The sequence below is a fragment of the Manis javanica genome, chromosome 11 (genome assembly GCF_040802235.1).
Source record: "Manis javanica isolate MJ-LG chromosome 11, MJ_LKY, whole genome shotgun sequence".
In the NCBI taxonomy this organism is placed as follows: Eukaryota; Metazoa; Chordata; class Mammalia; order Pholidota; family Manidae; genus Manis; species Manis javanica.
The window spans coordinates 67,054,114-67,082,066 of record NC_133166.1 but is presented as its reverse complement, the minus strand read 5'-3'; the positions used below and the strand labels follow the sequence as shown (position 1 = coordinate 67,082,066).

General features: G+C 51.0%; 1 protein-coding gene across 4 annotated transcripts; it reads left to right on the top strand.

The window, feature by feature from the left end:
• Window positions 1-4: 4 nt before the first annotated feature.
• On the top strand, window positions 5-27,385 carry SPI1 (Spi-1 proto-oncogene). Of its 4 annotated transcripts, none has more exons than XM_017640359.3 (5): window positions 14-143; window positions 5,129-5,263; window positions 25,130-25,317; window positions 26,101-26,263; window positions 26,661-27,385. In XM_017640359.3, exons 2-5 carry the CDS (start codon window positions 5,176-5,178, stop codon window positions 26,978-26,980), a joined length of 759 nt encoding a protein of 252 aa, XP_017495848.1. In that variant the 5' UTR covers window positions 14-143; window positions 5,129-5,175; the 3' UTR covers window positions 26,981-27,385. The 4 variants fall into 4 exon arrangements, with proteins under 4 accessions (XP_017495849.2, XP_017495848.1, XP_017495847.1 ...); XM_017640358.2 differs by lacking the exons at window positions 14-143; window positions 5,129-5,263 and adding exons at window positions 12,402-12,648; window positions 15,025-15,121; XM_017640357.3 differs by lacking the exons at window positions 14-143; window positions 5,129-5,263 and adding exons at window positions 12,402-12,648; window positions 15,022-15,121.
• Window positions 27,386-27,953: the final 568 nt, after the last annotated feature.

The window sequence follows — 27,953 nt, the reverse complement described above, 5'->3', positions numbered from 1 at the left end:
AGCCATGAAATGCTCTGCTCTCTTCTCTTTTCCTTGCTGTCCCCGGGGCTGGAGGAGCACTGGCCTCCTCAGGCACCGGGCCTTGGCCTCGCTGGACTTACATCTCCTTCCAAGGGTTGAGCCTGGGGGGCCAGAAATGGGAGGTGAGTCGGGGCAGGCAGGGTGGGTTGAGGAGGGGCCCAGGCCTCTCAAGGGCTAGCTGGGCAGGACCCCAGGGGCTGCAGTCTCAGCTGGAAAGGGCTGGGCTGGGCAGAGGGTGTGGCAGGTGTGGACTTGACAGCAGATGGCTCCCTGGGGTCGTGGGAGTGGCGGGCTCTGGGCCAACTGCCTGGGCGATGCTTGGGGTTCAGGCCCTGTCAGGGTCTAAAGGCCAGGCCCAGAGTCCTCAGATGCCTACCACCAGGTCAGAGCAATGGCTTCTCGGTGACCCCTGACCCCATATTAGGATTTAGTGATGGCCAAAGCAGCCTGGCTCAGGCCACTGGGATTGGGCTGAGAACCCAGAGGAAGGCATGAGGCCTGAAGCCTGGGAGATCTCAGGCTCCTCAAGGCTGGGGCTGGACATCACCCTGTAGCCTGACCCAGAAGGGTTAGGGCTGGAGGCTGTCTGTCCAGCTCCTCAGCAGGCCTGGAGACTGGAGCATTTCTGCCGCCACTGTGCGGTGCCTGTGGTAATGGGGCTGTTGGCGTTTTGCAATGGGCCGGGGGTGGGGAGGCTGCGCGCACACGCTTCCTGTGGTGACTGGGCGCTTCCTGTTTTCTCAGGCGCCGGACTTGCTACTGCCGATGTGGAAACAGGGGCAGCTGCAGCTCAGGTGGCTCCAGGCTGGGCACCCCGACCCTGCCCAGAGGGGCCTGAAGGGACCCACCACCCTAAGCCTCAAACCTGGGTAGTGGATGGCCTGAGTTATCCCCAATGCCAGGCCCCAATCCTTCCATCCCTAATAGCTTCTGACAAGAGGAAGGGGAGAGTAAGGGCTTAAAGGAGGGCAGAGGTCCCCCAGGGTGGGAGCTCTAAGCCCAGAGCCAGGGCATGTAGCTTTGTCCGCAGTTCTGTCCTCTCACTGAGTGCCTTTGGCCATCCCTGACTCACTCCAGGCTTGGTTTCCTCTTTCACATAGTGATCATGGCACCTAGCACCCATGATCTAAAAGCCCTCAACCTATTTCTGCTCCAATTCTGATGTCCCTTGACTTTTACATCCCAAGAGCCTCAGCTTTGGAGACAGGGCAGGCACTGAGGCAAGGACCCTCTGAGAGGGGCTTGACATAGGCCTTAAAAGAAAGGGGACTTGGAGAAACAGGAGGAAGGAAAGGGCATGCCAGGCTGGGGACCAGACTGGAACAAAGCTTGGAGGTGGGAAGGCCGGGACCAAAGGTGGGAGACAGGATGATGATGGGGACAAGAAACAGAGAGTAGGGGGTGACAAGGTTGATCCACAAGGATTCCCAAGTGGAAGAAACATTTTAGGAACCTCTTTATTCCTGTAAACCATATGAAAGGGTCAGGTCTACCCTTCACAGTCTTCCTCAGAAGAGAGACAAGTGTTGTTTGAAGGGTTGGGGCAGGGCCAGCCCTTCTCATCTACAAGGAGAAAGGTACCCAAGTGGTATGAGGCAGGAGCCTTAGGAGGGGCCTGAACCTTTCCCCATTTGTCAGTGCCTGTTGCTCCACTGTCAGGGCCAGGCCTTAGGATTCAGCATTGCCCTTTTCTCGAACATGCTTTGTTTTGTTTTTAAGCTGCTATTGCAAGAAAGGGAGGGGAGATGACTTGGCTTCTTGAGTTTGCTGACAGCGGCTGACCTCTGGAGGAAGAGTTTCTTTGCAGGAAGGCTAAGGCCTGTGTTCACACCCTGAGAACTAACCAGTCCACTGACTGAGTTCAGACACCCCTGTTGGTCCAGTAGGTTCTGAGATGTCCATCGCACAAGTAGCTTCCCCTAAATCTCAAGGTCTTCTCATGACAGGCAGACCAAGGACTGCCTCCTGCTGAAAAGGCTTGGGGACCTTGAGACCCCGAGGTCCGGCCTGAAGGGCCACCAGGCCAGCCTGGCCCCCACCATTTTGTCCCCTACCTTCGTGCCCTGGGCCAGCTCAAGTGCTGAGTTGGCGGGTCAGCAGCTGCTTCTGCCCAGAAAGGCCCAGTTATAAATAAGCCCAGTGTGGCCAAGTCATCAAGTTCTGTCCCAGCTGCATTACCTCAGTGACCACAGGTTGGGGCTGCCCAGAGCTGGGCCCACCAAAATCTGCCCACCCACACCAAAGTCTGGGCCAGTTTTGATGCCCCCTGGGGTCCTCAAATCCAGGGTTTGAGCTTCTGCTGCTACTCAGACCTGGGGCTTGCTGGACACAGGCCACAGAAGGGGCAGGGCCCATCCCGCCTGCACAGAGCCAGTAGCTATTTACAAACCGAAACCAGGAGAAGTGAAGTGGCTGTGGCCAAAGTGGCTCCAGGCCCCCAGCCCCCACTCCCGCTCCATCCCCAGCAGCCTCCTCCCCCTCTCCTCATGGCTTCCTCTTTCCTTCCCCACACAGCTCCCCAGCCTCCCACTGCCTGGCCAGCTCTCAGTCTGGACAAGCTGCAAGCCCCTCACAGTGAGCTCCAATCCCTCAGCCACTGGTCCTAGTGTCTCTTTCTCCTCCTCAGCCTCAGGACCCCATCAGTCTGGACTCCTTGGAGCAACCCCTCTCATGCAGGCCTGCCCACTGGGCCTGCCCAAGGCACATTCCCACACTTCTCAGTTTCCCTTTGTGCTTGGAAAAGCTCTAGCACCACTGGCCACCACTTTGCTGCCTGTCCCTGCCTGAGGGTGGCCTCTCTGAGCACCCTCAACCTTCAAAGGAGGCCAAGGAAATGGTGTGCAGAAGTTGAGCTTGGGGCACCTGGGGATTTCAGGGGGCATGTTTCTGGGCAGAAGGCCCCAGCCACCACTCTCCTCAAGTTGAGTTTTGGTCTGCTCTTTGTGGGTGTGGGTCACAGGCCCTTGTGCTGTGCAGAATCAAGATGGGACAGATGGACACTGGGCCTGAGAGCCACAGCGCACACCGCTTAGGAACTGGAAGGCAGGGTGGCGCTACAGCAGGAGACAGCTCAAAGGAGAGACACAGCTGGCAATTACTGCTCATTACTATGGTGGGCAAACTCCTTCACATTGGCACAGAGGTTTACAGTTTACACCAGTCAGTTCTTTCTGTCCCTGGAACGTGCCTATCCCATTATCTCCAACATAAAATGGACACTGAGGCTCAGGGAAGAAGCCACGTGAGCCAGGCCACAGAGCGGGGAAACATCTGGCCTGAGCTTTGCAAGGTCCTGAAACCAAATCACCGTCTCTCTCCATCTGACTGCCTCTTGCTCTATCTTCTACCTCAGTCTCCTTCCTGGGAGGACAGAAGTCTTTCAGCACTGTGACAGGGGCAGAAGCAGGGCTGCCCTGAAACTTGAGGGGGAAGCAGGTCTGGGACAGCAGAGCCATCAGATGGCCGTCCCTGGCCAGGCTGCCAGTGTCCTGCCCTGCCCCAAGGGAAGGATCTGCCTGCCCCATTCCTTCCTTCCCACTAAGGCAGAGCCCTGGCCTACACTGAGCCCCACTGAGCTACAGCTAGATGGCTGATTGAGTTTCACCTGACCTCTCTGAGCCTCAGAATCCTCTTCTGTGAAACTGTCATTTCACAAATGCCGAGCACCCAGAGCCAATGCTGTGCTGAGCGCAAGCTGTTTCTAAAGCTAGGATACAGCCCCTGCCCACACTCTTCTGGAGAAGGCAGAAGAGTTACAAAATTCTGAGAGCACTGACAGGGAAACTGAGGCTGGGAGACACAGAGGAGTGACGAATGCTTCCTGGGGTGGGGAGGGGTCACTTGAAATGGACCCTGAAGGACAGGAAAGAGTTCCACAGCAAAAATAGAGGGGATAAACTCTCCATGCTGAGTCACACCCCTGTGCCTTAGCTTTACCAGTTCCCACGGCCAGTGGGAGTGCCCTTCCTTCCTCTGGGCCTGGTGCACATCTACCTATCTGTCAGAATCCATGGATACACCATAGCATAACCAGGTCTGGCAGCCTGGCAGCTCCTCACCTCCCATCTCCCACCCAGGGCCTGAGCAGACCCGGAACCCAGGCCTCCTTGATTACAAGGCCCTTGCCAGCCCCACCCGGCCAGGAGTCTGCTCCCGGGCTCCAGCCCCCGCCATCCCCTGCTCCGAAAAGCACCGTTTCCCTTTTCTGGGTGACCACACACTATGCACAGGGAATTTCCATCGCAGCCTGCAGCCTCTGATTCACTCAGGCCCCTCATGCAGTTAACTCCTTCTGGGCCCAAGGCTTCTGCTCCATACCCTAGGCTGACCCCCGCCGCTGTCTGGGACTCCTAGGCAGCCTCTAACTGGCGTTGGGCCCCACAGTCTGGAAGCTTAAGTCAGCCCTTCACTTACTGGTCCCCTCAGGGCCCTCTTAGATGTACAGATGCCCTGTCCCAAGGTCCCAAGAGCTCATGGCAAACACACTGGGGCAGCTTTGCGCTAGGAGTGCAGCTTTGGAGTACGATAAGCCCTGTCTGGTTCTAATTCTGGCCTTTTCTCCTCTGTGACCTGGAGCAGTGTACAGATCTGCTCTAAGCTCCATTTTCTCATCTCCAAAATGGAGATCATTCCTATCCCATAGCCTTGTTAAAGATCCAGTGTGCTTGGCCCATATGGGAGCTCAAAAAGTATTACTTCTCTTTTTCCTTTTCAAAGGGCCCCTCTCATCCTATCACAGGGTCGCTCCAGATCTGAGCCCATCTTCTCAGTCTGGCTTTCCCCTTACAAGAGCTGGTTGCTTAGTCAGAGACAGATGAGAGAGAACTAGGGGAGGGGCAGAGGAAGGAGGGATACCGCTGTCTCAGGGCTCTCCCCACCAGCTGCCCAGACTCCCGCATTTCTCAGGTTTCCCGAGGAGGCTGCAGAGAGGCCAAAGGGTGGGAGTCCTGACAAGGCTGCAGAGACACTGAGTCCTCAGGCAATGGGCTAAGCCTCCCTGTGCCCAAGGGTTGCCGAGTATGCCTGTCACACGCAAATATCACACATGCTATCTCCTCCTACTCCCCCAGCCCCGGGATGTGCACTTGTTACTGTCCCTGTTTTACAGATGAGGAGTCAGGCCCTAGAAGGAACTTGCCCTCAGCAGCACAGTGAATGAAGGGCAGGGACAGGACTGAAATCACCATCTCCAGAGCCACTCTCCTAACCTCCACAAGGCTCAGTGAGCATTGCTGTGTGCCAGGTAAATGCTTACACACACTATTACTCGCAATCCTTTGAACAATGCTGGGAGGTGTGTATAGACACTATAGAATCCAGGTGTCTAAGTGTTGGGGCAGGGAAGGAACTTGTCCAGAGGCCACACAGCAAGTTAATGGGAAGGATCCAGGGGTACCTAGATAGAAGAGGGCAGTGAAGGTGCTCCACAGAGGAGAGGGCCTGGGGGGAAGTGGCTGGTGTCCTTGGTGAGCAAGCAGGTGGTGGTGGTGGGGTGCTGCTGTGGTGAACAGGCGGAAGTCACTGTGGGCAGTGGTGGGCTTGAGGTGCCGGAGACTGAGTGATGTGGCTGGGAGGTGAGCTCCTGGTCTGCAGGCCTGGTCAGCAGGGGACAAGGCCGTGGGAGGGTGGCTGCTAAGGAGGTCGGGCTGCTCTGGAGATCTGTGCCTCCTGGCTGCTGGGGATGGGGAGTAGAGGGCAGGAGCTGGCACAGAGTCAGAGGACAGACTCGGGGGCTGGGAAGAGATGGAGATAAGCTGGGAAAGGGGGCAGCCTGGAGGAGGCTGGCCCTTGAAAGACAGAGGCTTTGGTCTGTGCAAGGGGATAAACCTGTGAGCAAAGGCAATGGGAGATTGAGAAAGAGCTTCTGAGAATGTTCTGGCTGGGGGTGTGGGGGAGTGCTGGTCCACTTGGAGTGGGAGAGGGAATGGCTGGCCAGACCCAGGGTTTAGGGGCCCCAGCACAGTCCTCAGCCTGTGGACAAGTGAAAGCTAAGGAGGACTTGTAAGTAGGGAAATACCCATGGGAGAAGCTTGAGATAGGGGCAGTGGCCTCAGAACCCTTCAGAGCTGCATTCATCTCTCATCCTGCTCACCAGCTATGTGTCCTTGGGCACGCCCACGTGCAACCCTGCACCTCATTTCCTCATCTGTAAAATGGCACTGATGATAAATGTGATGGAATGAGCTAATGCAGGCAGACAGTAGATGCTCAACAAATGCCAGCTCCTGCCCCTGGCCTTTGTTGCAGCCCACAAGCACTGCATGAGCAGCTGCCGTGAGTACAAGTGAGGTCTTGGCCAGATCGGGCTTCAGCCTTGTCTGTCCCACCTCCTGGCCGGGCCATGCTGTGCCAGTCATGGGCTGCCTTTGAGCTTGCTCCGTACCTTCCTCATCTGTGTCAGGGGTGTGATAATGGCCTCAATTTTAGATTTGAATAAGAGAGAATGCACTCTGCAACAGGGCCTCAGAGTCAAAACCAAATGCCACACCATGTCCCCCAGGGCCCTACCTGAACCAGCCCCCACCTCTACCCCTCACCTTGTACCAGCTCCCTGCCTGACACTCCTCTCCCAGGCATCTGCACGGCTCACCCCTGGACATGTTTGTTCAGAGGACACCTTCTATGTGAGGCCTGCCCCGCCACCCTTCTCAGCACTGCGAACTGCCCCCTTACCCTACCCCACTGTGAGTCCCTTACCCAACTGCACACACTTGTTCCCTCTGACATGCAGTGAAACGCTCTTATCTACCATGTTATCCCCTGTCCTCTCTGCTTGCAACAAGCCCCGTGAAGGCAGGGATATTTGCCTGTGTGGGTCATCTGGCCCTGAGTAAATATTTGTTGGATGCCCTAATGTACTAAAGAGCCAGCACAGTGCTCTGACCAGAGCTCAGGGAGCTGTGAGGGGCCCAAGGAGTGTCTCCCAGTGTCTCAACTGTGAGAGGAAGTTGCGAGACAGCCATTTCTGTTCATAACCTCAGCTCTTTTTGGTCAACTTGCCCAGCTCTTAGTCTGAGGCCTGAGTTTCCCACATACCCCATTGCTCCCCATGGGGACCATTTGCTAGGAAAGTGGGTGGGGCACCCTTCCCTCATTTTAGAGCTCTTCTGGGGTGAGGTCAAGGGGTCTGCAGGTTCAGGGGCCATGTGACCCTCTGTGGACCGCTTTGAGGACACAGCACCCATGTTTCCTGTTGCCTGCCTACACTGTGATTGCAATAACACCCAACCTACCCCCTCAGCAGCCAAGCCCAGTCAGGGCAAAGGGCTGCCTGGCCCTCCACCACTCAGGCCTGTCACTCTATAAGGTCCAGCCCTACAGGGCTGCCCACTTGTCCAATGGGATGAGGAAACAACCCTGTCATGTGCTGCTCTCAGGACAGTAAATAGGTGCAACTTTATAAAGGGCGATGTGACAATATCTCCGTATCTATTTTCTATCATCTATCCATCCATCCATTCATCTGTCTATCATCTATCTATATCTATCTATCAATCATCTATCTATATATCATCCATCTGTCTATCTATCCATCTATCCATCCATCATTTATCTATCTAGCCATATATATCACCTCTCTATTATCTATCTATCTTATCTATCATTTACCTCAAAATTTTAAATGCAGTACACCTAAAACTGATACAAAATTATGTCAATGTATCTCAACAAAGAAATTAATCTCCTTTGAGGTCAAAAGGGGTAAGTTAAAAATTCCTGTGCACCTGTGTTATAAAACCTAAATAAATTAGCTGGTCTTTTTTCCAATGAGTTAAGATTCAGAGCTATGTCATTTTCAGTATTACTTATAATTTAAGGGCTTTTTATTTCTATTTTAGATAATTGCTGATATTTACTAGGGTCTACAGAGAAGTGCACAAAGGTTTTGGACTCAGCCTATGTTTGGTTGAGGTGATTTTCTTTTCAGTATCAAGCTGTTAACCATCAAGATGAGCCTGAAAGTTAAATATAAAAAAAGGAGAATTTATAGTATTTTAGTTAACCTTCAAATATTTACTCCCACAGAAATAGGCCTTTCTCTGATATTGTTTTTATTTAAGGCAGAAAACTTTGTTTTATGCTGTTGAAGGGTATTGTTTTAGAGACAAGCAAATGTAAGAGCATGGGAACCACCACTCTGAGCCAGCACTACAGTCTGTCTGCCCAGGAAACAACGCTTAAACCAAATCAAGCCCAACTCTTCCAGCAGGTGCTCCCCTCTCACTTCCCTTCAAAAACAACCCAGAAAATAAAAAACACTGCTTTTGACCCTGCATTCCAACTTTTGGGAATTTATCCTAGACACACATTTGTATATATGTAAACCAGCAAATTTTATTGATGATAGTGGTTTTTTTTTATAATAGCAAAAAGATTGGAAACAACCTGAATGTTCATCAATAAGATGGTTAGATGAATGGTCTTTACAATGGAATATTACACAGCAATGAAAATGGACCACAGCTACACACAACAACATGGTGGGGGGAAAAAGCAGGATCCCAAAGATATTTATATATATATTTATATGATTTCTCTATACATAAAGATTAAAATATGTTAAGACAAAAACTAAACTATATTGTTAGGGATGTTTACATAAACGGTAAAGCTATAAAGAAAAGCAAGGAAATAATTACTGAAAAAGTTAGTATAGTGTCACTTCTAGACAGAGAGGAGCCTGGAAGGGGGCCTTGGGGGAATGCTTATGGAGTGCTAGAAATGGCTTATTGGATGGTGGTTACATAAGTGTTGGCTTTGCAGTTATTCATTCTCTAAACTCTACATAAATGTTTTACATACTTTTATATGAATGAGGTCTCATGATTCAAAAATACCACAGTCCTTGTAAATAGTGGAATACTGACTGTACAGTCATTAAAAAGAACAAGACCATTCTATATGCATGGGCATGGGATGGATCTAGGGGAAAAAAATAACAACCAAGGGGAAATGCTGTGGTGGTAATAAAATTAATTTGTTTTCCTCATCTGTGTTTTAAACTTTTCTATAATAAACTTCTGTGGAGTTATTTTTAAATTAAAAACTATTCCAAAAAAAAAGGGAAATGCAATGTGTTTCATACCTCCTGTGTAAAATTAAAGGAAGAATAGATCTGCCTCTATGCTTGTGTCTGCTTGGCCTATCTCTAGAAAAATATGTAAGAATCAGGTAATGGGGTAGTCTATGCAAGGGGGTCTGGGCAGCTGTTTTCCTTTCTGTATCTTTGAGTTTAGTATCACGTGCATATATTACCTATCCAAAAAATCATTTTTTTGCCTCTCATTCCCTGGAGACCCCAAGAATTTTGGTTTCAAACCAATTTCTTGCCCAGGAGAATGAGAGCCACAGCCCAGGCATGCTGCACCCAGTAGCCTTCAGCAAGGTGGAGACTCTCTCTGGTCCCCATTTCCTCTGACGCAGAGGAAGGCAGCCCTCCTCTTTGTCCCCCTCTTCTGTACTCTCGCCCTGGTCTCTGTTTCTTGCCTCACTTCTTTGACTCTTTCTCCTACTTTTTTTTCTTTTTCTCTTCCTCTCTGATCCTCACTGACTTTTCCCACTCCTTGTCCTTCCTGCCCTCTCCATGGTGGCTTCCTCATCCTCCTTTCTTTCTTTAAATCCTTCCCTCTCCACTAGGATCCAGCTCCTCCTTGAGGCCCAGAAGGCAGGTTTCACGCCCCAACAATCCACTCACAAGTTGTGTGACCCTGGGCAAATCACTGATCTCTTGGGCCTCAGTTTAACAGATGGCTGCTTTGGTTACATGAGATCATATAGGGTGAAGCACTCGCACAGTGCCTGGCACTCAGAGAATGATTTCCCCCATTTCTAAGGAGCTTTTAGACCTGGGGTTGTGGTTTACTGGGGCCTTCCTGCTCTACTCAGAATTGCTTAGAATCTGGGTTCTACTGTTCAGAAGGCTTTGAATAACAGTGGGTCCCTAGGGCTGTGAGGTCTCTGGAAGAGGCCCCTGGTACACTTTAGGAGGAGGGGAAGTGGAGAAGGTGGGGCAGACTTGGTGTCTGAGTGGACAAGTCCACTGGTGTTGCACAGAGAGTGAGAATAACTCTGTCTATTTCCAGAGACTTGGAGTCCTGGGCCTTTTCTGTGCTTTCTCACCCAGGCCCCGTGGCCTTGGCCACACTTGGGATGATGGAATCCCTTTCTTTTCCCATGTCCCTTGGGAGTCAGGTCTCAAGAGCACATAGCCAACCTGGGGAAGGGCATGGAACACCCTGCTCACAGCCAGCAAAAGACCCACAGTTGGGCCTGGATGCAACCCAGCATCCTTGGCTTGACACTCAAAGCTTTCTATTTTCCTGTCCTCTCTTGCTCCTTGCCACAAGGATGGCGGCACATTGTTCCTTGTTCTTTCCCACCTCCTTGCCTTTTACTCAGGCTGTTTCCTCACTTGGATATGCCCTTCTCCTTGCATGCTTTCCCACTTGTGGCCCTGACCAAATCAATCGTTGCCTAGTGTACCTAGCCCTCTCTCTGTGCCCTCATCCTCCTCAAAGAACTGTACTCTATGTTCACATATCTGTTCTCCCTAAAGGCCTGTGAGCTCCTGGAGGTCCAGAGTATGCCTCATTCATGTTTGTGTCCACTTACCAGGCCCAGCACATGAAAGACCCTCAATGAAAAGTTAATGATTAAATGACCGAATCTGTAGGTAAGTGAGCATGTGAACAAACCAAGCCAAGACAATATGAATGCATGAATGTATGGCGGATGAATGCATGAACACATCGAGGAGGACCTGGCTTTTCTGGGGCAGATGCCCTGTATATACTTCCAGTCCTCTGGGACTTGGGCTTCTTAATGGGGAGATGGGGAGCAGGGATGGGGCTGATACCTCCTGGGGAGCAGCCTTGGTCAGGTTCTGAGGGAGTCCTGAGGAGTTGTGACCTGGGCCTGGAGAGCCCTGATGACAGATGCAAGAAACAAGTGAGGATAGAAGTGAGATAGACGTAATGGTGACTCCATAGCAGTAAACCCCTGCTAGAGAAGAAACGCCCTGGGGCCTAGGGTTCCACTGACAGGAAGGAGGTGGCTAGCCTTAGTGGGAAGGAAGGGGATATAAAGCAAAGGGCTAGACTACACGGGGGAGGAAATAGAATGCTCAGGACATTCCCCAGCAGAGTAGAGTCACCAGAAATCAACGGATGAAAAAATTTCTCTATTCATCCCTCTTGCCTTCCAGACTAGATCAGGAGCTCTCTGAAGGCAGGCAGGGTCCTGTCTGATACATTTTTATTTTCCCAGCACTCAGCCTAGAACTCAATTAATATTGCAGGATGCATAAATGGATGGATGGGTGGGTAGATGGATGAATAGGTGGATGGATGGTTGAGTAGGTAGATGGATGGACCAATGGACAAACAGACTGATAGCTGGACATACAGTGGAAAAACAGATAGAAATGTAGACTAATGGATTAATAACATAAGTGTGCTGATCTATGAACATCTAGATGGACAAGTAGATAAACTGATGGGTGGATCGGATGAATGGGCTAACAGATAAATGGATGAATGAGTGGGCAGTTGGATAAACTGATAGAAGCCATTTGAATGTATGACTAGCTTGGTGGGTGGACTGATAGATGGACAAATAGATAAATGAATGGGAAAACAGATGAATGGATGAACTGATAAGAATGATTTGTAAACTAGGAAGACTGGATTGATATTAAGGTATTGGTAAGGAGTGGGGAAACTGAGAAATCTGGGCTGGGAATGGAGCCCCTGGGAATTTGGAAGAAGCAATGGTATTCAGGGTACTGGAGGGGAGGGTGTAAGAGCCGCAGACCCTCCTCTGGTGGGAAGAACTGTGAGGTAAGGGGACAGTGGCATTGTGCTGAGGACCCTGCCCCAGCCCCCAGCCCCACCAGACTAGGTTGAACCTAGGGACTGGGGACCAGTACTCAGGAAGAGGCAGGCCTGGCAGTCTGCTAGATCAGAGCCCTCAGCCAGCCAGGCTAACCCCAGAAACTGGAGGCCCCAAGAGGCCACCCGTACCAGCTCTGACCCCAATGAAGTGACTGTTGGCCACACGGGGGTCTCAAGAGCAGTAGGCATTTGTGAGGTTAGGGGTTAGAGGGCTTCAGCAGGGATGGAGGTGGGGAGGGCAGCAAAGGTCCCCAGTGATAGAGCTAGCCTTCCTTCCTCCCACTCTTCCTCCCCACCCCAGCCCCCAGGGCTGCCCCTCACAGTCCCAGCTTCCTCTGGGCAGGGGGCCTGGCCCCCATTGCCTCCCAGGCCAGTCCCTGAAGCACCACCTGCCCCAGCGGGCCAGAGACTTCCTGTAGCGCAAGAGATTTATGCAAACAGGCTGGGGCGGTGATGTCACCCCAAGGGGACTATCTCCTGGTGGCAGGCCTTTCGATAAAATCAGGAACTTGCGCTGGCCCTGCAATGTCAAGGGAGGGGGTTCACCCAGGGCTCCTCTAGCTCAGGGGGCAGGCCTGAGCCCTGCGCCCGCCCCAAGTCCGTCTAGCCCCTGACGGGGCGCCCCATCCCAAGGGGCTCTGCACTGGCCCCCACTGAGACAGGGGATCTGACCAACTCGGAGCTTGGCTGGATGTTACAGGCGTGCAAAATGGAAGGGTTTCCCCTCGTCTCCCCTGTGAGTACTGGGACTCCTCCACTATCCAACCCGCAGCCCTCCTATGCCCGCCTGCCTGCCCACCAGCCCACCAGCCCACCGGCTGCCTGCCTGGCTTACTGTTAGTGGGAAATTGGTGTTTCCTTCCTGGAGCTCCTGGCCTGAGACCCAGCGAGGGGGCCACTGGCTTCTTCAGAGCATGCCCTGGCGGGCTGAGGGCTGGGCCTATGGTGGGGCTGTGATCGGTGGGGCCTGAACGGTTAGTTATAGTTGAGGCTTGGGTGGCGGGCTGGAGTTCTAGGGCAGGGTGCTGGGCCGAGGATGGTGAGGGTGGCAGCAAGGTGGTAGTGGAGGAGAAGATGGGAAGACCTGCTTTGAGGGAAGCCGGTTCTCAGGCCCAGGCCCATAAATGTTTGAGGGCAGGAGCATTGGCAGAGGGCTTGGCCCATGGCCTGGGTGCTCCTGGAGACTGAGGCTGCTTTAAGTCTGGGTCCCCAGTGCCCAGTCTGGGGCTTGGCCCAGAGGACATGGTTGTTGACTGGAAGGTCTGGGCCTTGGGTTCGCAGGTCCCCAAGAGGTGGGGAGGGGCAGGGGCCAAGGGCTGAGTGGCAGCAGGGAGGGGAGCATGGACTGGGACTGCAGTTAGGCTTGGGGACCAGGCTGGCAAGCAGGGAGAGGAGAGTACAGGCTGGGGTTGGGACATCTGGGGCTGAGATTGACACTGGGGTAGGACCTGGTCCAGTGTGAGACTGGAGTTAGGGCAGGGGCAGGGGCTGGGACAGGGACTAAGACCGAGGTGAAGAGGCAGGAGTCCCAGGGGAGGGAGGGAAGGGCAGCAGGCACTGACAGGTCACCATTGCTTTGCTCTTGGTGGTAGTTGCAGCATCAGGCAGGTGTCAGGCCTGGGCCCCTCTGAGAAGACCCCTTTCCCTTTGCCTGCCCCATCTCTCCTCAGCAATGGTGGGAAGCCCTGGGGAGCTGGGAAGGGCTTGGCAGGGCCTGCCCACATGACAGCTCTCCCAGGTTAGCGGCAGCTCCCTCCTCCTCTCCTCTTCCCCCCCAGCCAGACCTCAGGCTGACCTCCTGCTGCTGGGCTCCTGGGCTTCTTACTGGGCTGGACACAGACAGTACCAGACAGCCAGCCCCCCTGTCCAGCCCTGTTCTGCCCTTAACTGACCTGGGACCAAGAAAGTGGGCAGGCCAGGGGGGACGAAGGTGGTCCAAGAAGAGGCCACTCTGAAGAAAGCCACAGGCCCAGGAGATGGGCCATACTCTCTGACCGTTGACTTCTCAATCTGAACTCCAGATAGAACTGGGCAGGAGGCACATCTTCTCGGGCTCCCACGCCAAACCTCAGGGGCTGCTCAGAGTACTCCCAGGAAGATGGGGTCCCAAGGTGACCCTGGCCCCTGACCCAGGCCCTGAGGGCTGGGGTGTGTGGGGGAGGAAATGGGAGGGGAGGGAGGAGGAGTGGGGAGCGGGGAGAAGAGAGTATCCTAGTGAGGGTCTGGGAAGAAAGAGGGAGGAGAGAAAGCGAGAGGACCAAGACTCTGCTGTCCATGCCCCCAAAGCCTGCCTGGGCAATCATTGGGAGTCCTACAGGGCAGCCAGCTGTTGGTCACAGTGGGGCCCTGAGCCTGCCTGGGGCCTGCGTGCAGGCTGTGAGAGAGTGGGGCTTTGGGGTGAGGGCTATGGAGACTGAGGCAGAAGGACAGGAATGTGTGCTGTAAGGACGCTTGTGCAAGTAGGGGTGAGTGACTGTGGAAGGCGTAGGTGTGAGTGTGTTTAAGCATTTGTAAGCCAGTGTGTGGATTCGTGTGTTAACTCTGCATGGGCCTGCAAGGTGAGAGGATAACAATGTGTGTGAATGCCCTGCAGAGTGCATGTGAGTGGGTGTATGGGCATGAGTTCCCATGTGGGTGTTAGTGTGTTGGGGAGTAGGTGTACATTTGGGGCTGTAAGTGTATCAGTGTGAGTATGAGAGGGCAAGTGTGTGGGACTAGGATTTTGGATGCAGGTGTGTTTGTGAATGTGACTGTGAGAAGCAGCCCTGAGTGGGAAGGGGTGGTGGAGAGAGGCCATGCCCTCCCCTCAGCCCTGGTCCTCTTCTGATCTCTGACCTCTGGGGTCCCTGTCATGCCCTTTCTGCAGGAACCAAGGCTCTTGCTCACCTGGTCTCTGCTCCCGGTCTCTGTGTCCTCTCCCAGTCCCAAGCATAGAGAGGGCTGGCTACAGCCTGATGTAGCTGCTCAGGGAGGGTGGTTGACCCAACCTACTGGGGGCTGCAGACCTGGTTGGAGTCTCCCCACTGCATTCCAAAACCTGACACCCTTCCAGGTTACTTTCCTTACTATCTAAGAAGAAAAAAAAACACCTGACATCCTCCTCTCTCAGCAGCCATCGGAAGACCTGGTTCCCTATGACACAGATCTGTACCAACGCCAAACACATGAATATTACCCCTATCTTAACAGTGATGGAGAAAGTCACAGTGGTGAGTACACAGCCCTCCCCAGCCTGGCCTGGAACCTGAGTGACTGACTCTGGGACCTGGAGAGAGAAAAAAGACTTGTCTGTCAGTGCTTCTTTGGAATTCTGAGCATTGGATCAAGCTAGCTCCCAGGGGATGTGAACTTACTATGCCCTAAAGCCCCACACTCCTGCCTCCCCACCGCATACCCCAGCCTGAACTTACTGAGCACCTTTGATGTGTCAAAGCTCAGGGTTGGCTTTGCGTATATTCATCTTCTTGTCCAATCCCACTAACCTTGTTGCAGATGAGGAAACTGAGGCTTAAGTAGCTAAATGACTTGTACAAGGTTGGACAGCTGGTCAGTGGAATCTTGGTCTGTCTGCTCCAGGTCCTGTGCTTTTTCCTGTCCTCCTTCCCCCAACTGCCCCCTTTTCCTCTCTGTCCTCATCACCCCCTTTACCTCGGACTCCTCATTGTGCATTGCTGGGTGCATGTGGCCAGCAGCATTTCTGTGCTGACATGTGGGGCCAGATAAGTCTATGTTATGAGGCCTGTTCTGTCCATTGTAGGATATTGGTTTCTTTGGACTAGATGCCAGCAGTACCACCAGTCATGACAATCAAATACTTCTGCACACACTGCCAAAGCCCCCTCCCCCACTTTGGGGCGTGGGCACAGAATCACCTCTGTCTGAGAGCTGCTGGGCTAACGGCAGGGCTCTGAGGGCCCCTTCAGTCATCAGGGGCTGAAGCCTCCGGTTTGCTGGGGGTGTGGGTGAGAGTGAAGACAGGGCCTGGGCCAGGGGATCCTTCTGTCTGTCTAACCGCCTACCTCAAGGCCCACCCTGGATCCCTGAGCAAATTCAGAAGAAGGAGGCGGGGCATTAGGTGTCGGGGGCCCGGGTAGACCACTGTGAGAGGGCACCTGAAGGGGATCCCAGCATACGCCTGAGCCAAAAGACCAAGTGGCCTGGTTAGTGGATTTTGTGGGGGATTCTCCAGTGGCTTGGAGACCTGGGCAGGCCAGACGCTGGGGTATCTGCAGCCCCAGAGGGACAAGTACATTGTGCCATAGCTGAGGAAGGTTTCACACTTGAAGGCCATGGCTGGGGGCCGGTCACACCTCTAGCTCCATTCCTCAGGCACATCTTTGGTGGTCGCGATCCACAGCAACACCCAGGGATGGGCAAGTCCTCATTGAGGTCTCTCGCTTCTGGATGCCACACCTTGTGAACCGGGACTCACGCCTGGCAGCTATTATACAGATTATACTGGAAGCCATGTCTTGGGAGTAGCTGGTGGACTCAAGGTCACATCTGGGAGCACAGGTTTATTTCAGAACCCCAGTGCCAGAAAGGCTTTCAAATATATTTTTCATCCTTTTATGCTTATTTAAAATTCTACAAGGAATGCATCCTGCCTGAGGAAAAGTCAGGCTATTTACAAGAAAGTCTCCCTCATCCAACTCTATCCCCAGCTCCACCAGCAAGAGCCGGAACAGGTCTACCTGACCCACGGACCGGCGCCGCCCCCTCTCCGCCTCGCAGTTCAAGACCTGAACCGGCCTCTCTGTGGCTGGGAACTCGCGCCCCCTGGTGGCTCCAAGCAGCAGGATGGCTCACGTCCCAGCGAGCTCCTCCCGGCCTGGGTCGCTTCCGACACCAGGGAGCCTTTCCTCTCCGCCTAACATCTTCTCAGTTTCACTGGGTTTGGGATCATTTCCTTGGGGTCTACTGAAGGTTTTCCCTCCTGTCATATGAGGGTGCCGTCCTCATATCTAGAAACCAGCCAGGCCTGGGGCTGTGGCTGAGGAAATGAGCACTTTCAAGAAAACCTGAGCTTCCCAGGCCAGAACCTTGTATCTGGGGTGGGGCCCTAGGAATGACTCCTGATGGATGCCTGAGCACCCCATTTAAGTCATGCTCCAATTTCTCCAGAGACTCCTCCCATGTCCCCCAGGGTCCTGGCCCCGACTTCCTGTGCTGCCCCCATCATTGCTGATCTAGGCATCTGTCTGTCCCTCCCTAATACCTGTTGGAAGGCACTTTCTGAAGACTCAAGAATAGAGACACCCCTACATTCTTCCACCAGTTCCCACATGTCTTCTGGATCGACATTTTAGGTGGCGAAGCTCAGTGAAAAAGGACTGAACCTGACTCCAGTCCTGGCTCCATCCCTCACCAGTGCATAACCTTGGAGCAAGTAGCTTAACCTCTGTGAGCCTCTGTTTCTTCATCTATAAAGCTGAAAGCATGAAAGACCTTATCTCACAGAGCTGTGACAGTTACACGAGATGATGTGTGCAAGGTCTGAGGTACTGAGCACAGGCCCAGTAAGTACCCAGGTCATGGTGTTTTACTGCATCCCCCAGGCAGGGAGATGAAACAGCTGAGGGACTAGGAGAAGCACAGGGGCCCTGTGACAGATCACTGGGTTATTTTCAGTGGAACGACAGTTAACCAGCTTGCCAGCTCCCCATTTCATTCACTTTCCCTTCCATCCAGCCAGTCACCCACCCACCCATCCTGACAACACCTGTCCACTCAGCCCCTCGTTTGTTCATTCACCAAATAGCTTCTGATTGACATGCCAAGTGCTCTAGGCATTGGTGGTCCCACATCGAACAAGCCAAACGAGGCCACTGCTCTCCTAGAGCTTACGTTCCAGTGAGGGAGAGACAGCAAACTGCAGAATAAGCGGACATGTGGTAATAAGTTCTATAAAAGGCAGAGTGATGGGATGCAGAGTGTCTACTTGGGGGTTCCTTAACATGGCTGGACAGGGCAGGCCTCTGAGGTGATGTCATCTGAGTGAAGAGAAGGAACATGCATGAAAAGGAAGGTAGGTAGAGAGAAGAGCAGGTGTAAAGGGGCCGTGGCCTGACAGGGAGCAGGATCACAGCAGGGAGCAGGGTGAGGGGCAGTCAGAGGGTTCTGTGGTGGGCAGACCACACTGGGCCTGCAGGCTACCACAGGAGTTTGGATTTTATCCCACAGAAGGTGAGAAGCTTCTGGAGAGTTTTGAGCGGGGAAATGATCCAAATAACCTTTTGTTTGTGTGTGTGTGTGAGTGTGCTCAGTGAAAATCTAAACACACTGAAAAACTTTAAATTTTATTTATTAAAATAACAAATACTCCTTGTATGAAATTTAAAACTACAACAACGTATCAAGTAAAGTAGTTCCTTCTTCCCAATCTCACTCCCCAGTGAGAGCACCTTAGTCTAGCTAGTCTATGTAGACAAGTTATCCTACGTGTATGATCCTGTACATTTGTTCATACTACATACACACAGGCATATTCTACTCATTAAAAAATGGACTTGCATTATGCTGTTCTGCAACTTACTGCTTTTTACTTAAACTTATCATAGACATTTCTTCACGGCACATAGCCTATCAGAGATAGATAAAAGTTATTTTCTAGTCTTTCTACTACAGTGCTAAGTAAATGTACAAATGAAGATTTGAAACAGAGATAGCTTAGAGCATTATTCATTCATTCACTCACAAACATGTAGTGAGTACTTTCTATGTGCTAGGTGAGGAGGAACCCAGCTTGATTTCTCAATTTGAGATAGCATCTATTCACGTGTACTATGAGAAAAGAGACTGCGTTCATTTGCAACACATACAGACACACATACACTTTCCCACATGTACCGAAATAATTATACAGTAACTATTTTCCAGTTTTACTGATATGATTGGCATACAACAACACTGTGTAAGTTTAAAGCATACACAATAGTGACCTGGCCTATGTAGATACTGTGAAATAATTACCACAATAAGTTTAGTTTACGTTAATCACCTCATATAGTTAAAAAGAATTATTTTTCCTTATAATGAGAATGCTCTTAGCAACTTTTGAATACATCATGCAGCTATTTATAGCTGCCATGCTGTACCTTACCTCCCCAGGACTTATTTTCTTATAACTGGAAATTTGTACCTTTTGACACCCTTCTCCCAATCCCCTGGCCACCCTGCCTCTGGCAACCACACATCTGATCTTTTTGTCTATGAATTTGTTTTTTAGATTCCACATGTAAGTGAGATTATACAGTATTTGTTTTTCTCTGTATAGAAACTTTTGTTGAATCAGTATCTAAGTTTTTCATTATTATGACCATGTGAATATTACTCACAGCTGAGCCACCTGGTGTACCTTGATTACCTGTGCTTTCTTGTCTCCATGCTTCTGTGGGGCAGTGCAGCGAGGAGACAGAGCCCTCACTTGGGAACCAGGCTGTGGGGATTCACACCCTGTCTCCCAATTATGGTCGGGGGTGACCATGGGCAAGATGCTTTGCCTCTCTGTGCCCCACCTTCTTCATAATGATACCCACTTCACAGGACTGCTGTAAGGACCAGTGAGTTACTATATGTAAAATGTTAATTTACCATTGCCTGGCAAATAGTGAATGTTATGTAAGGATTTATCAATCTTATTATTATAGTGTCCTAAGAAAGGGTGTGTGGGAGGAAAGGTTTGGTTATTATTGTTTGTTTTACCTCATGCCTTTCCTCTACGCTCTCACTCAGTTGCCAGTACTTTGGCTGTGTGTAAAATTCTACATTGAAATTCATTTTTCCCTTAGAAATTTAACAGCATTTCTCTACTGTCTTCTGGTTACAGAGTTTTTTTTTTATTAAGCCTAAACCTTTCCATGCCCTCTTTTTTATTTAATGTAACCTATTTTTTGTTTTTGTTTATTTTTTATGTTTGTTTAGTTTTGTCTCTCTGGAAATTTCTGGTATCTTCTCCCAGTACCTAGTCGTTTCATTGAATAAACTTTTAAAAAGATTGCCTTGGCTGCTGTGTAGAAGCAACAACTGAGAAGAGGCAACAATAGGAACAGGGAGAAAGCACCTGTAGGAAACCATAGGAATAATAACCCAGATAAGAGATGATGGTGGCTTGGACCAGGGGGTGGCAGTAGAGACTGACAGGAGTGGACAGATTCAGGATAGGTTTTTGAAGATAGGGCTCCTAAAATTTGCTATTTATTATTATTATTATTATATAATTGTGGTAAAATACATGTAATATAAAATTTACCATCTTAGCCATTTTTAAGTGTAGAGTTTAGTGACATTAAGTACATTCACATTATTGTGCAAACGTCACCATCATTCATCTCCAGAGCTCTTTGTCTTGCAAGAATGGAGCTCTGTCCCCATTAACCAGTAACTACTCATTGCCCCTCCCTTCAGCCCTGGGCAACTGCCATTCTACTTCCTGTTTCTATGAATATGACTACTCTAGGGACCTCATATAGGTGGAATCATACAGTATTTTTATTTTGGTGACTGGCTTATTTCACTTAGCATAATGTTCTCAAGGTTCATCCAATTTGCAACATTAGTCAGCATTTCCTTCCTTTTAAAGACTGAATAATATTCCATTATATGTATCTACCAGATTTTGTTTATCCAATCATCTGTCAGTGGACACCTGGGTTGTTTTTAGTTATTGTGAATAATGTTGCTGTGAACATGGGCACTAAAATCTCTTTGAGACATATGCTCTCAGGTCTTTGGGGTATGTACTAAGAAGTGGAATTGCTGGATCATACGGTGGTTCTATTTTTAGTTTTTGAGGAACCTCCATACTGTTTTCCATAGTGACTGCACCATTTTACATTTCCATGAACAATACACAAGAATTCTTATTTCTCCACATCTTTGCCAACACTTGCTATCTTTTTGTTTTTTGATAATAACCATCTTAGTGGTATAATAGTATTTGCATTTGTGATGGGATTGGTGAAGGAAATAGAGTTCCAAAGTGTAACTCCTCTCCATCCTCTCATCTTTCTCATATTTATATGCTCTTTCACCCTATCATACCACTGACCATCCACCAGTTTATTCACATATTCAGCTAATCATCCACTCATTCACCTTTCCAACCACCCTCCCCTCCAACTACTGAACTCTCCATCCATCTCCCACTGATCTATCCATCTAATAAACATATGCCAAGTATCTATTATATACTAGGCACACTGATAGGTGCTATAGAATGAACACAGGTCCTACCACATTTATCTTTGCAACAAAGGAAATAACTAAAACCTGATTAAGATGCAAGGTAGGGAGTAACAACTATGATGAGACCTGAGGCTTTCTACTCTCTGGACCCTCAGTTTCCATATCTCAACAATTTGCAGGAGGGGTGGGCTTTAGGAGCCCTCATCCAGTGGTCTGTGATTTCCTGAGAAGGTCTTTTCTCAGTCCTTGCTTTCTTAATTCCTCATCTTCCTTATCTGTCTTGATCTTGCTTCTGCTCCCCTGGGGAGAGCCCATGACTTCAGGCTGGGTTTTCTGCTTTGAGGGAATAGTGAGCTGAATGACTGAATGACACTGAAAGGCTAAATTTTGTGTGTGTGTGTGTGTGTGTGTGTGTGTGTGTGTGTGCGTGTAGTTGTTTTGAATATAATTTTATTTTTGTCTTGGTGACATATAGATATCAGTGACACCAAATAATGAGTAAAAACAGGGATATGTTGGTAGAACTTTGGTCCCAGATTGGGATCTGGTTTAGAGGGAGGAAATGAGAGATCAAGATGAATAGGTCATTGCTGGGCTGACTAGATAATGGATGAATGGGAGAAGGTTCAATCGTGGTTGGATGGATGGGTGGGTGGATGGGTGGGTGGATGGGTGGGTGGGTAGATGAATACAGATAGATGGGTGCATGATGGATGGATAGTGGTTGGATGATGGATAGATGAAGAATGGGTGAGTGATGGTTGGGATGGATAACGTAGACAGAGAGATGGATAAGAGAAGTCAGTAAAGTCTCTCAGTGTCAGCATGGTCTGCCTATGGCTTTCATTAGCAGTCTTGCTCCTCCTGTAGTGGGAAGAGTTCAGCCCCTGAAGTCAGATGCAGGTGGAGTTGGATCCTGACTTTACCAATGACTGCCTGTGGATAAGGGACTTAACCTCTTTGAGTCACATAGTTTCCTTTTGTGAGGAAGGAAGGTCATACTATAGTGGCCAATTTGTTAGAGCTAAGGTGAAGATTAAATGAGACAAAGTCTATTAAGTACTCAGTACAGTGCCTGGTCAATAAACAACACATTAAAAGTTACCAGTTATTGGTTATGCAATCAAATATTGATTGAGCTCTACTTTGTGCTGGGTGTCTAACTAGCTATAGAAAGGAGGGTCCAGAGCTAACTCCAGATATGCAAATGACATTATATTGTTTTGAGGACCAGAGAGTCATACTTAGGGGTCATACTGCAGGATGACCTGGGTCACCATCTGAAGGGACAAAAAGAAATAAAGTGGTGCCTTCATAAATGAAGCCCAATGGGCTTAGGAGTGCTGACCTTCCTATTTGGAAGGATTCCTTGTGTGCTGAGTTCCTTCAGGGAGACCCAGACTTGGAATGTTTCTGCCTAGCAAACAGACAGCTTTTATTACACAACTGCCTGAATACCCAAATCAAGGGTAAAGGCGAGGTTTCTGTTGAGCCTTCTGAAACTTAAATTATAGCCCCAGAGTCTCTGGTGCAGCTTTCAGGGGCAAGATCCCAGCGTTTCAGTGAGTAAAGTACCTCTATAGTGCCCCTTTAGATTCTAGACTCCCAGCTCCCTGCTCAGGACTTCTGCGTCAGTGGGTCTCCAGTGGGGCCCTAGGCCTGCAGGCTTTTCCAGTCCCTCAAAGCACCTTTGATGAAGGTGTACTGAGACCACTATGGGAGGTGGCCCTAGGCTGGGCCCACCAGAATGAGCTCATGGTTCTCATGCAGAGCTATAACAGAGGTGGGCAGAGGAGAGAAGAGCAATCAGGGGTCCCTCATCCCACACTTGGAGAACTGATGCCCTCAGGTCACCCCAACCCTGGAGCTGGAGTGGGTTTGTGGATAGGCAGGATAAAGCATCCTATGAAGATCTGAGCACTTCAACCTGGGCAGACAAAGGGCCAGGAATGGGGCAGGAGGGCAGATCTACAAGCTCAAAAGAAACTCAGGGCCACTCATATCCCAGAGCCCCCAGAACTACATGTCTGGGTTGGGATTCTTTAACTCACTGCAAGATGAATGTACGAATTGTTTCTGTTTCCCCTTAAGGTTTAGATAATTTTGTAGAGAAGGGTTCGGAGAGAGTTCTTAAGAAGCCAGGATTCATTTATTCACTCATTCATTCAGGAAATGTTTGTTGAGTGCCTACTGCATCTAGGCACTGGGAATACAGAGGTGGACAAAAAGTGTCACTGCCCTCATGGTGCAATGCTAGGGCCCCAACTCCAGCCTCAGAGAGAAAGTGACAGCCAGGGCCCCAAAACTACTTCTCTGGGCCACTGACTAAGGTAGCAAGGAGCAGGAGGAAGAAGAGGAAATAAATATGAAGGCATCTGCTGTTTGCTCAAGGACTAATCCAGCCTCTTTAGAATAAAACATTAATAACAATAATAATGATAGTTAATATTTATTGAGCCTTACTTCAAATCAGGTTCTATTCTAAGCACCATGCAAGCATTAGCTCATTTAATTCTCAGAAGACACCTCTGAGAACTCCCCCGTTTTACGGATGAGGAAACTGAGGCTTAGGGAAGTGGAATGAGCTGCCCAATGTCACACAGCAGTAAATGGCAGAGCTAGGATTTGAACCCAGCTCCACCCGACTCCCAAGTCATGTTCTTTCTCTCCTCTAAGCTGTGTGACTTCATAGAGGTGGGAGTCTAGGCTGTCTGTATTGTGGGTTCAAATGATTTCACATGTGGATGGACCACCATCACTACCCCTCTGGGTCTCTGACTTTTTGAGTGGGGAATCAGAGGCTCAAGGAGATAAAATGGCTTTTCCGTGGTCACACAGCAAAGCCAATATAGAGCAGGATAGAAAGTGAGTTTTCTGGTAACTAAAAAATCATTTCATTTAAAAGGGATGTGTGATTGTGTGCATGTTTGTGTGAGAAAGAAAAAGAGGGAAACAGACACAGAACCACACAGATCCACATGAGGCTTGTGGTGGCTCCTCTGCAGGGCAGTGGGCTTGTCCCAAAGATGTTGCCTGGTATAACACCTTGTACACTCCCTCTTTGAGTCACATGAGAAAATCCCTTTTGTCACTTTATCACCACATCTTCTTTTGGACATCAGATTGTACCCAGGAAGTCCTCAGATATGTGGCAGTTTTTGTTCCTGGAAAAGGTGCCCAGAGAAACATGCTGAAGACCTGCCCTGGTCCCAGGACAGGAACCCCAATGGCATGTGGCTGCTCCCCAAACTCAAATCTGCCCACCACAGACTCTGAAAGCACCCATCGGGGAGTTACCAGGAAAGCCTGGGGGCCTGGCAAACTCACTGGTACACAGGAGCAGCTGCCCCAGAGCATGACTTTGAAGTGGCAGCACCTGGGCCTGGACAAGTTGGTGTCTGAGGAATGTCAGCCCTGTGACTTTGGAGTCACACCTTGGCCATGTGACAAGGCCGTGCACATGACTGTGGGCTGAGGAATCACTGGGAAGTTTTAAGGAGAGGAGAGGGGAATCAACATTCCCTGAGGACCTACCTTGGGATTAGCAGTTTTTGCAAATATGAGCTCACTTATTTCCTGCCAATAACTATAATTCCAATTTTACAGGTGAGTCAACTGAAGCCAGAGAGGTCCATGCAGGTGCCTGAGGTCACAAGGAAAGTAAATGGCAGAACCAGGATCCAGACTCTAGATCAAAAGCCTGCGTCCTTCTGACCAAACGGGAAGCAGGGTAGAATGGTTGTTGAGATGACAGGCTTTGCCTCAGACCTGGGTCCTGGCTCTGCCACTGATGAGCCTTTGACCATGGGCATTGATGTAGCCTCTCCAACCTCAATGCCTTCCTCCATAAAATGGGGGTTGTCAAATGACAAGGGGATGTAGTGAGATGATTAATGTCAACTTGTGGCCCAGCCTGGACTATGGTCCAGCAGCCCCATGTGGCCTGGCATTAGTTTTTTAAAAATTATTATAACCTTTTGCTGCCATGCCCTACTCGGGCTCATCCCCCATTGCCTGGCCATCCCCTGCAGACCATTACTGGGACTTCCACCCTCACCATGTGCACAGCGAGTTCGAGAGCTTCGCTGAGAACCACTTCACGGAACTGCAGAGTGTGCAGGCCCCCCAGCTGCAGCAGCTGTACCGCCACATGGAGCTGGAACAGATGCACGTGCTTGACACCCCCATGGCACCGACCCATGCCAGCATTGGCCACCAGGTGCGAGCGGCCCTCCCAGCCCGCAGGGGCCATGGCCTGTGGTGAGAGGCTTGGCACTTCACAGGAAGCTGACACAGGCTCTTACTCAACTCAGCTTCCTGCCCCATAGTGCCAGCAGAGGCTGAAGCCCCAACGGCTGCCTCCTGACCCTCAGACTGACCTTATGACCCCACACTCCTTATCTCCTCTGGCCCCACAATGGACAGAGCGCAGATAATGCCCCCCACTCTGATTCTCCCAGCCCCAATGGCCTCATTGTGGACTCTCCTGACCCTCACTGCCAGCAAGTCCCCATTCACTGTGCCTCATGGATCTGACCTCCAAGTCAGTGAACAATGACCTCTGCTGACCTCTGTTGGCCTCTCCCTCTCCCCACTGAGTCCCTGTACTGACCCTCTTCAGCCCCATAACCATAACCCAATCCATGACCTCAGTTGACCTCTACCATCCCTCACTGACCTGCGTGGCCCTCCACTCACTTCCACCCACTGATTAACCCATTCGCTCCATGTGCAATGCACTGGCCACTCTTCCCTCCCAGGGCTACTGCTAGTCCATGTGGCACCTTCCTGCACATGAGAAAAGGTGCCCCTCCCTGGGCCCAGGAGGGAGGATTTCAGCAGCCCCTTGCTCCCACCACCCGCACCCTGTGTGGGGTGACCCTCCTGACCTCCCATCTCCCATCTGCTCCCAAACTTCCCTGCCCACCCTCAGCACCCCCTCCTCTCTCCTTCAGCTGACCCCTGCCCCTCACTGACCTTACCTCTCCCACCACCTTTCCAGGTCTCCTACCTCCCCCGGATGTGCCTCCCATACCCCTCTCTGTCCCCGGCCCAACCCAGCTCGGATGAGGAGGAGGGCGAACGGCAGAGCCCCCCACTGGAGGTGTCTGATGGGGAGGCTGATGGCCTGGAGCCAGGGCCTGGCCTCCTGCATGGGGAGACAGGTATGGGGCCCAGCCCTCCATCCCAGCCCTTTACTCAGGCCAGCTTCGTGCCCATGCCTGTCCCAGACATGAATGTGTCTGCAGAGTGTGAGTGTGTGAAGGTTTGCAGAGGTGAGTGTTGCATCTGTGACCATCTACACCTACACGTGTCTGTCGGCACATGTGTACAAGCATGTGGTCTGTGCACCAGCACCTGTGACTGAGTGTGGGAGGCTGGCTGTGTGAGTTTGTACTCCTCTGTGCTGTAGTGTCTGTGAGTGGGTGTGTGTGTGAGTGTGAACCAGGCATGGGGTCAGGGAGCCAGTTTCCCCACAGGCACCCCCCAATGCCAAGTCGTCCCCTGGTGACTGCCCCTAGGGGTCCCTGTGTTGGGGCACTGACCACCTTCCCCCAACAGGCAGCAAGAAGAAAATCCGCCTGTACCAGTTCCTGCTCGACCTGCTCCGCAATGGTGACATGAAGGACAGCATCTGGTGGGTGGATAAGGACAAGGGCACCTTCCAGTTCTCGTCCAAGCACAAGGAGGCGCTGGCGCACCGCTGGGGCATCCAGAAGGGCAACCGCAAGAAGATGACCTACCAGAAGATGGCCCGCGCACTGCGCAACTATGGCAAGACGGGCGAGGTCAAGAAGGTCAAGAAGAAGCTCACCTACCAGTTCAGTGGTGAGGTGCTAGGCCGTGGGGGCCTGGCCGAGCGGCGCCACCCACCCCACTGAGCCCAGGCCCATGAGCCCGCTGGCCCCTAGGCCTCCCCGGCCATAGCATTAACCCCTTGCCCGGCCAGACACAGGAGGGAAGCTATAGGGGCCAGGGGCAGGACATGGCGGCCAGGCCTTGCCTCACCGCCCCACTCCTCCTCCTTCACGAGCCCACTCACAGCCCTGCTCCGCCTCCACCAGGAGCCAGCCCCAGCTCTGGAGGGCCACCTGGGCACCTGGCCCTAGCCAGGAATCGGCCTTGCTTAGCACAGCCAGAGGTGCTTCCTTGGGAGTTCGAAGTCATCATACTCTTGTAAATTGAACCCTCCTTCTTAAGCCTCCCTCACTTCCCACACCTGTCCCCCATTAGCTTCCTCAAGGAACAAAGAGTTATTAAAGTATTCTCAGTGAGTCCTCTTGAAACACAGAGAGTCTCTTTTAAAACTTTGTGTGTACCACATCTGGCTCCCCTGTCCTTTCTCATTTGTTCATTTACTGAGGACCCTACCCAATGCTGGACACCAGGGACATGAGGATGAGTGACAACACACAATGTGGGGCCAGGAGAGCTGGTGAAAGGACAAGTCCCCATAGCTATTAAAGGAATAAATCATTAAAAAGCCCCTGTGCACCTGATACATGGGTTTCTAAAAATGCTGCAGTGAGGCTTCAACACATCATCTTTAGGTTAGGACCCCGCTGCTGCGGTGGGTGCCACCAAGGGCAGCAACACTGAATTTCCCAGCCATTTATCACATGTCGACTGTCTTGCCAATGGGTTTCAGCCCCAGGCAAGTTCACTATGGGTTCAATGTAACCAAAGAAATGACAGTAGAATGTTCTTGGGGTCAAAGGGTTACACCCAACATTATTTCTGCGGTGGCAGGTCAATCACTAAAATCCCATCCACTCAGAGTGAGTGTGCATACAGCAAGTCGATCTCTGCCTCTGGGCCTCTTGGCCCGCACAGCCATACTCTGGGCCTCTGTTC

Coding starts and splice junctions, on each gene's coding strand:
- SPI1 (XM_017640357.3), top strand. CDS start 12,604: ATGTTACAGGCGTGCAAAATGGAAGGGTTTCCCCTCGTCTCCCCT. Junction 12,649..15,021: donor GGTTTCCCCTCGTCTCCCCT/GTGAGTACTGGG, acceptor CTCCTCTCTCAG/CAGCCATCGGAAGACCTGGT. Junction 25,318..26,100: donor ATGCCAGCATTGGCCACCAG/GTGCGAGCGGCC, acceptor CCACCTTTCCAG/GTCTCCTACCTCCCCCGGAT.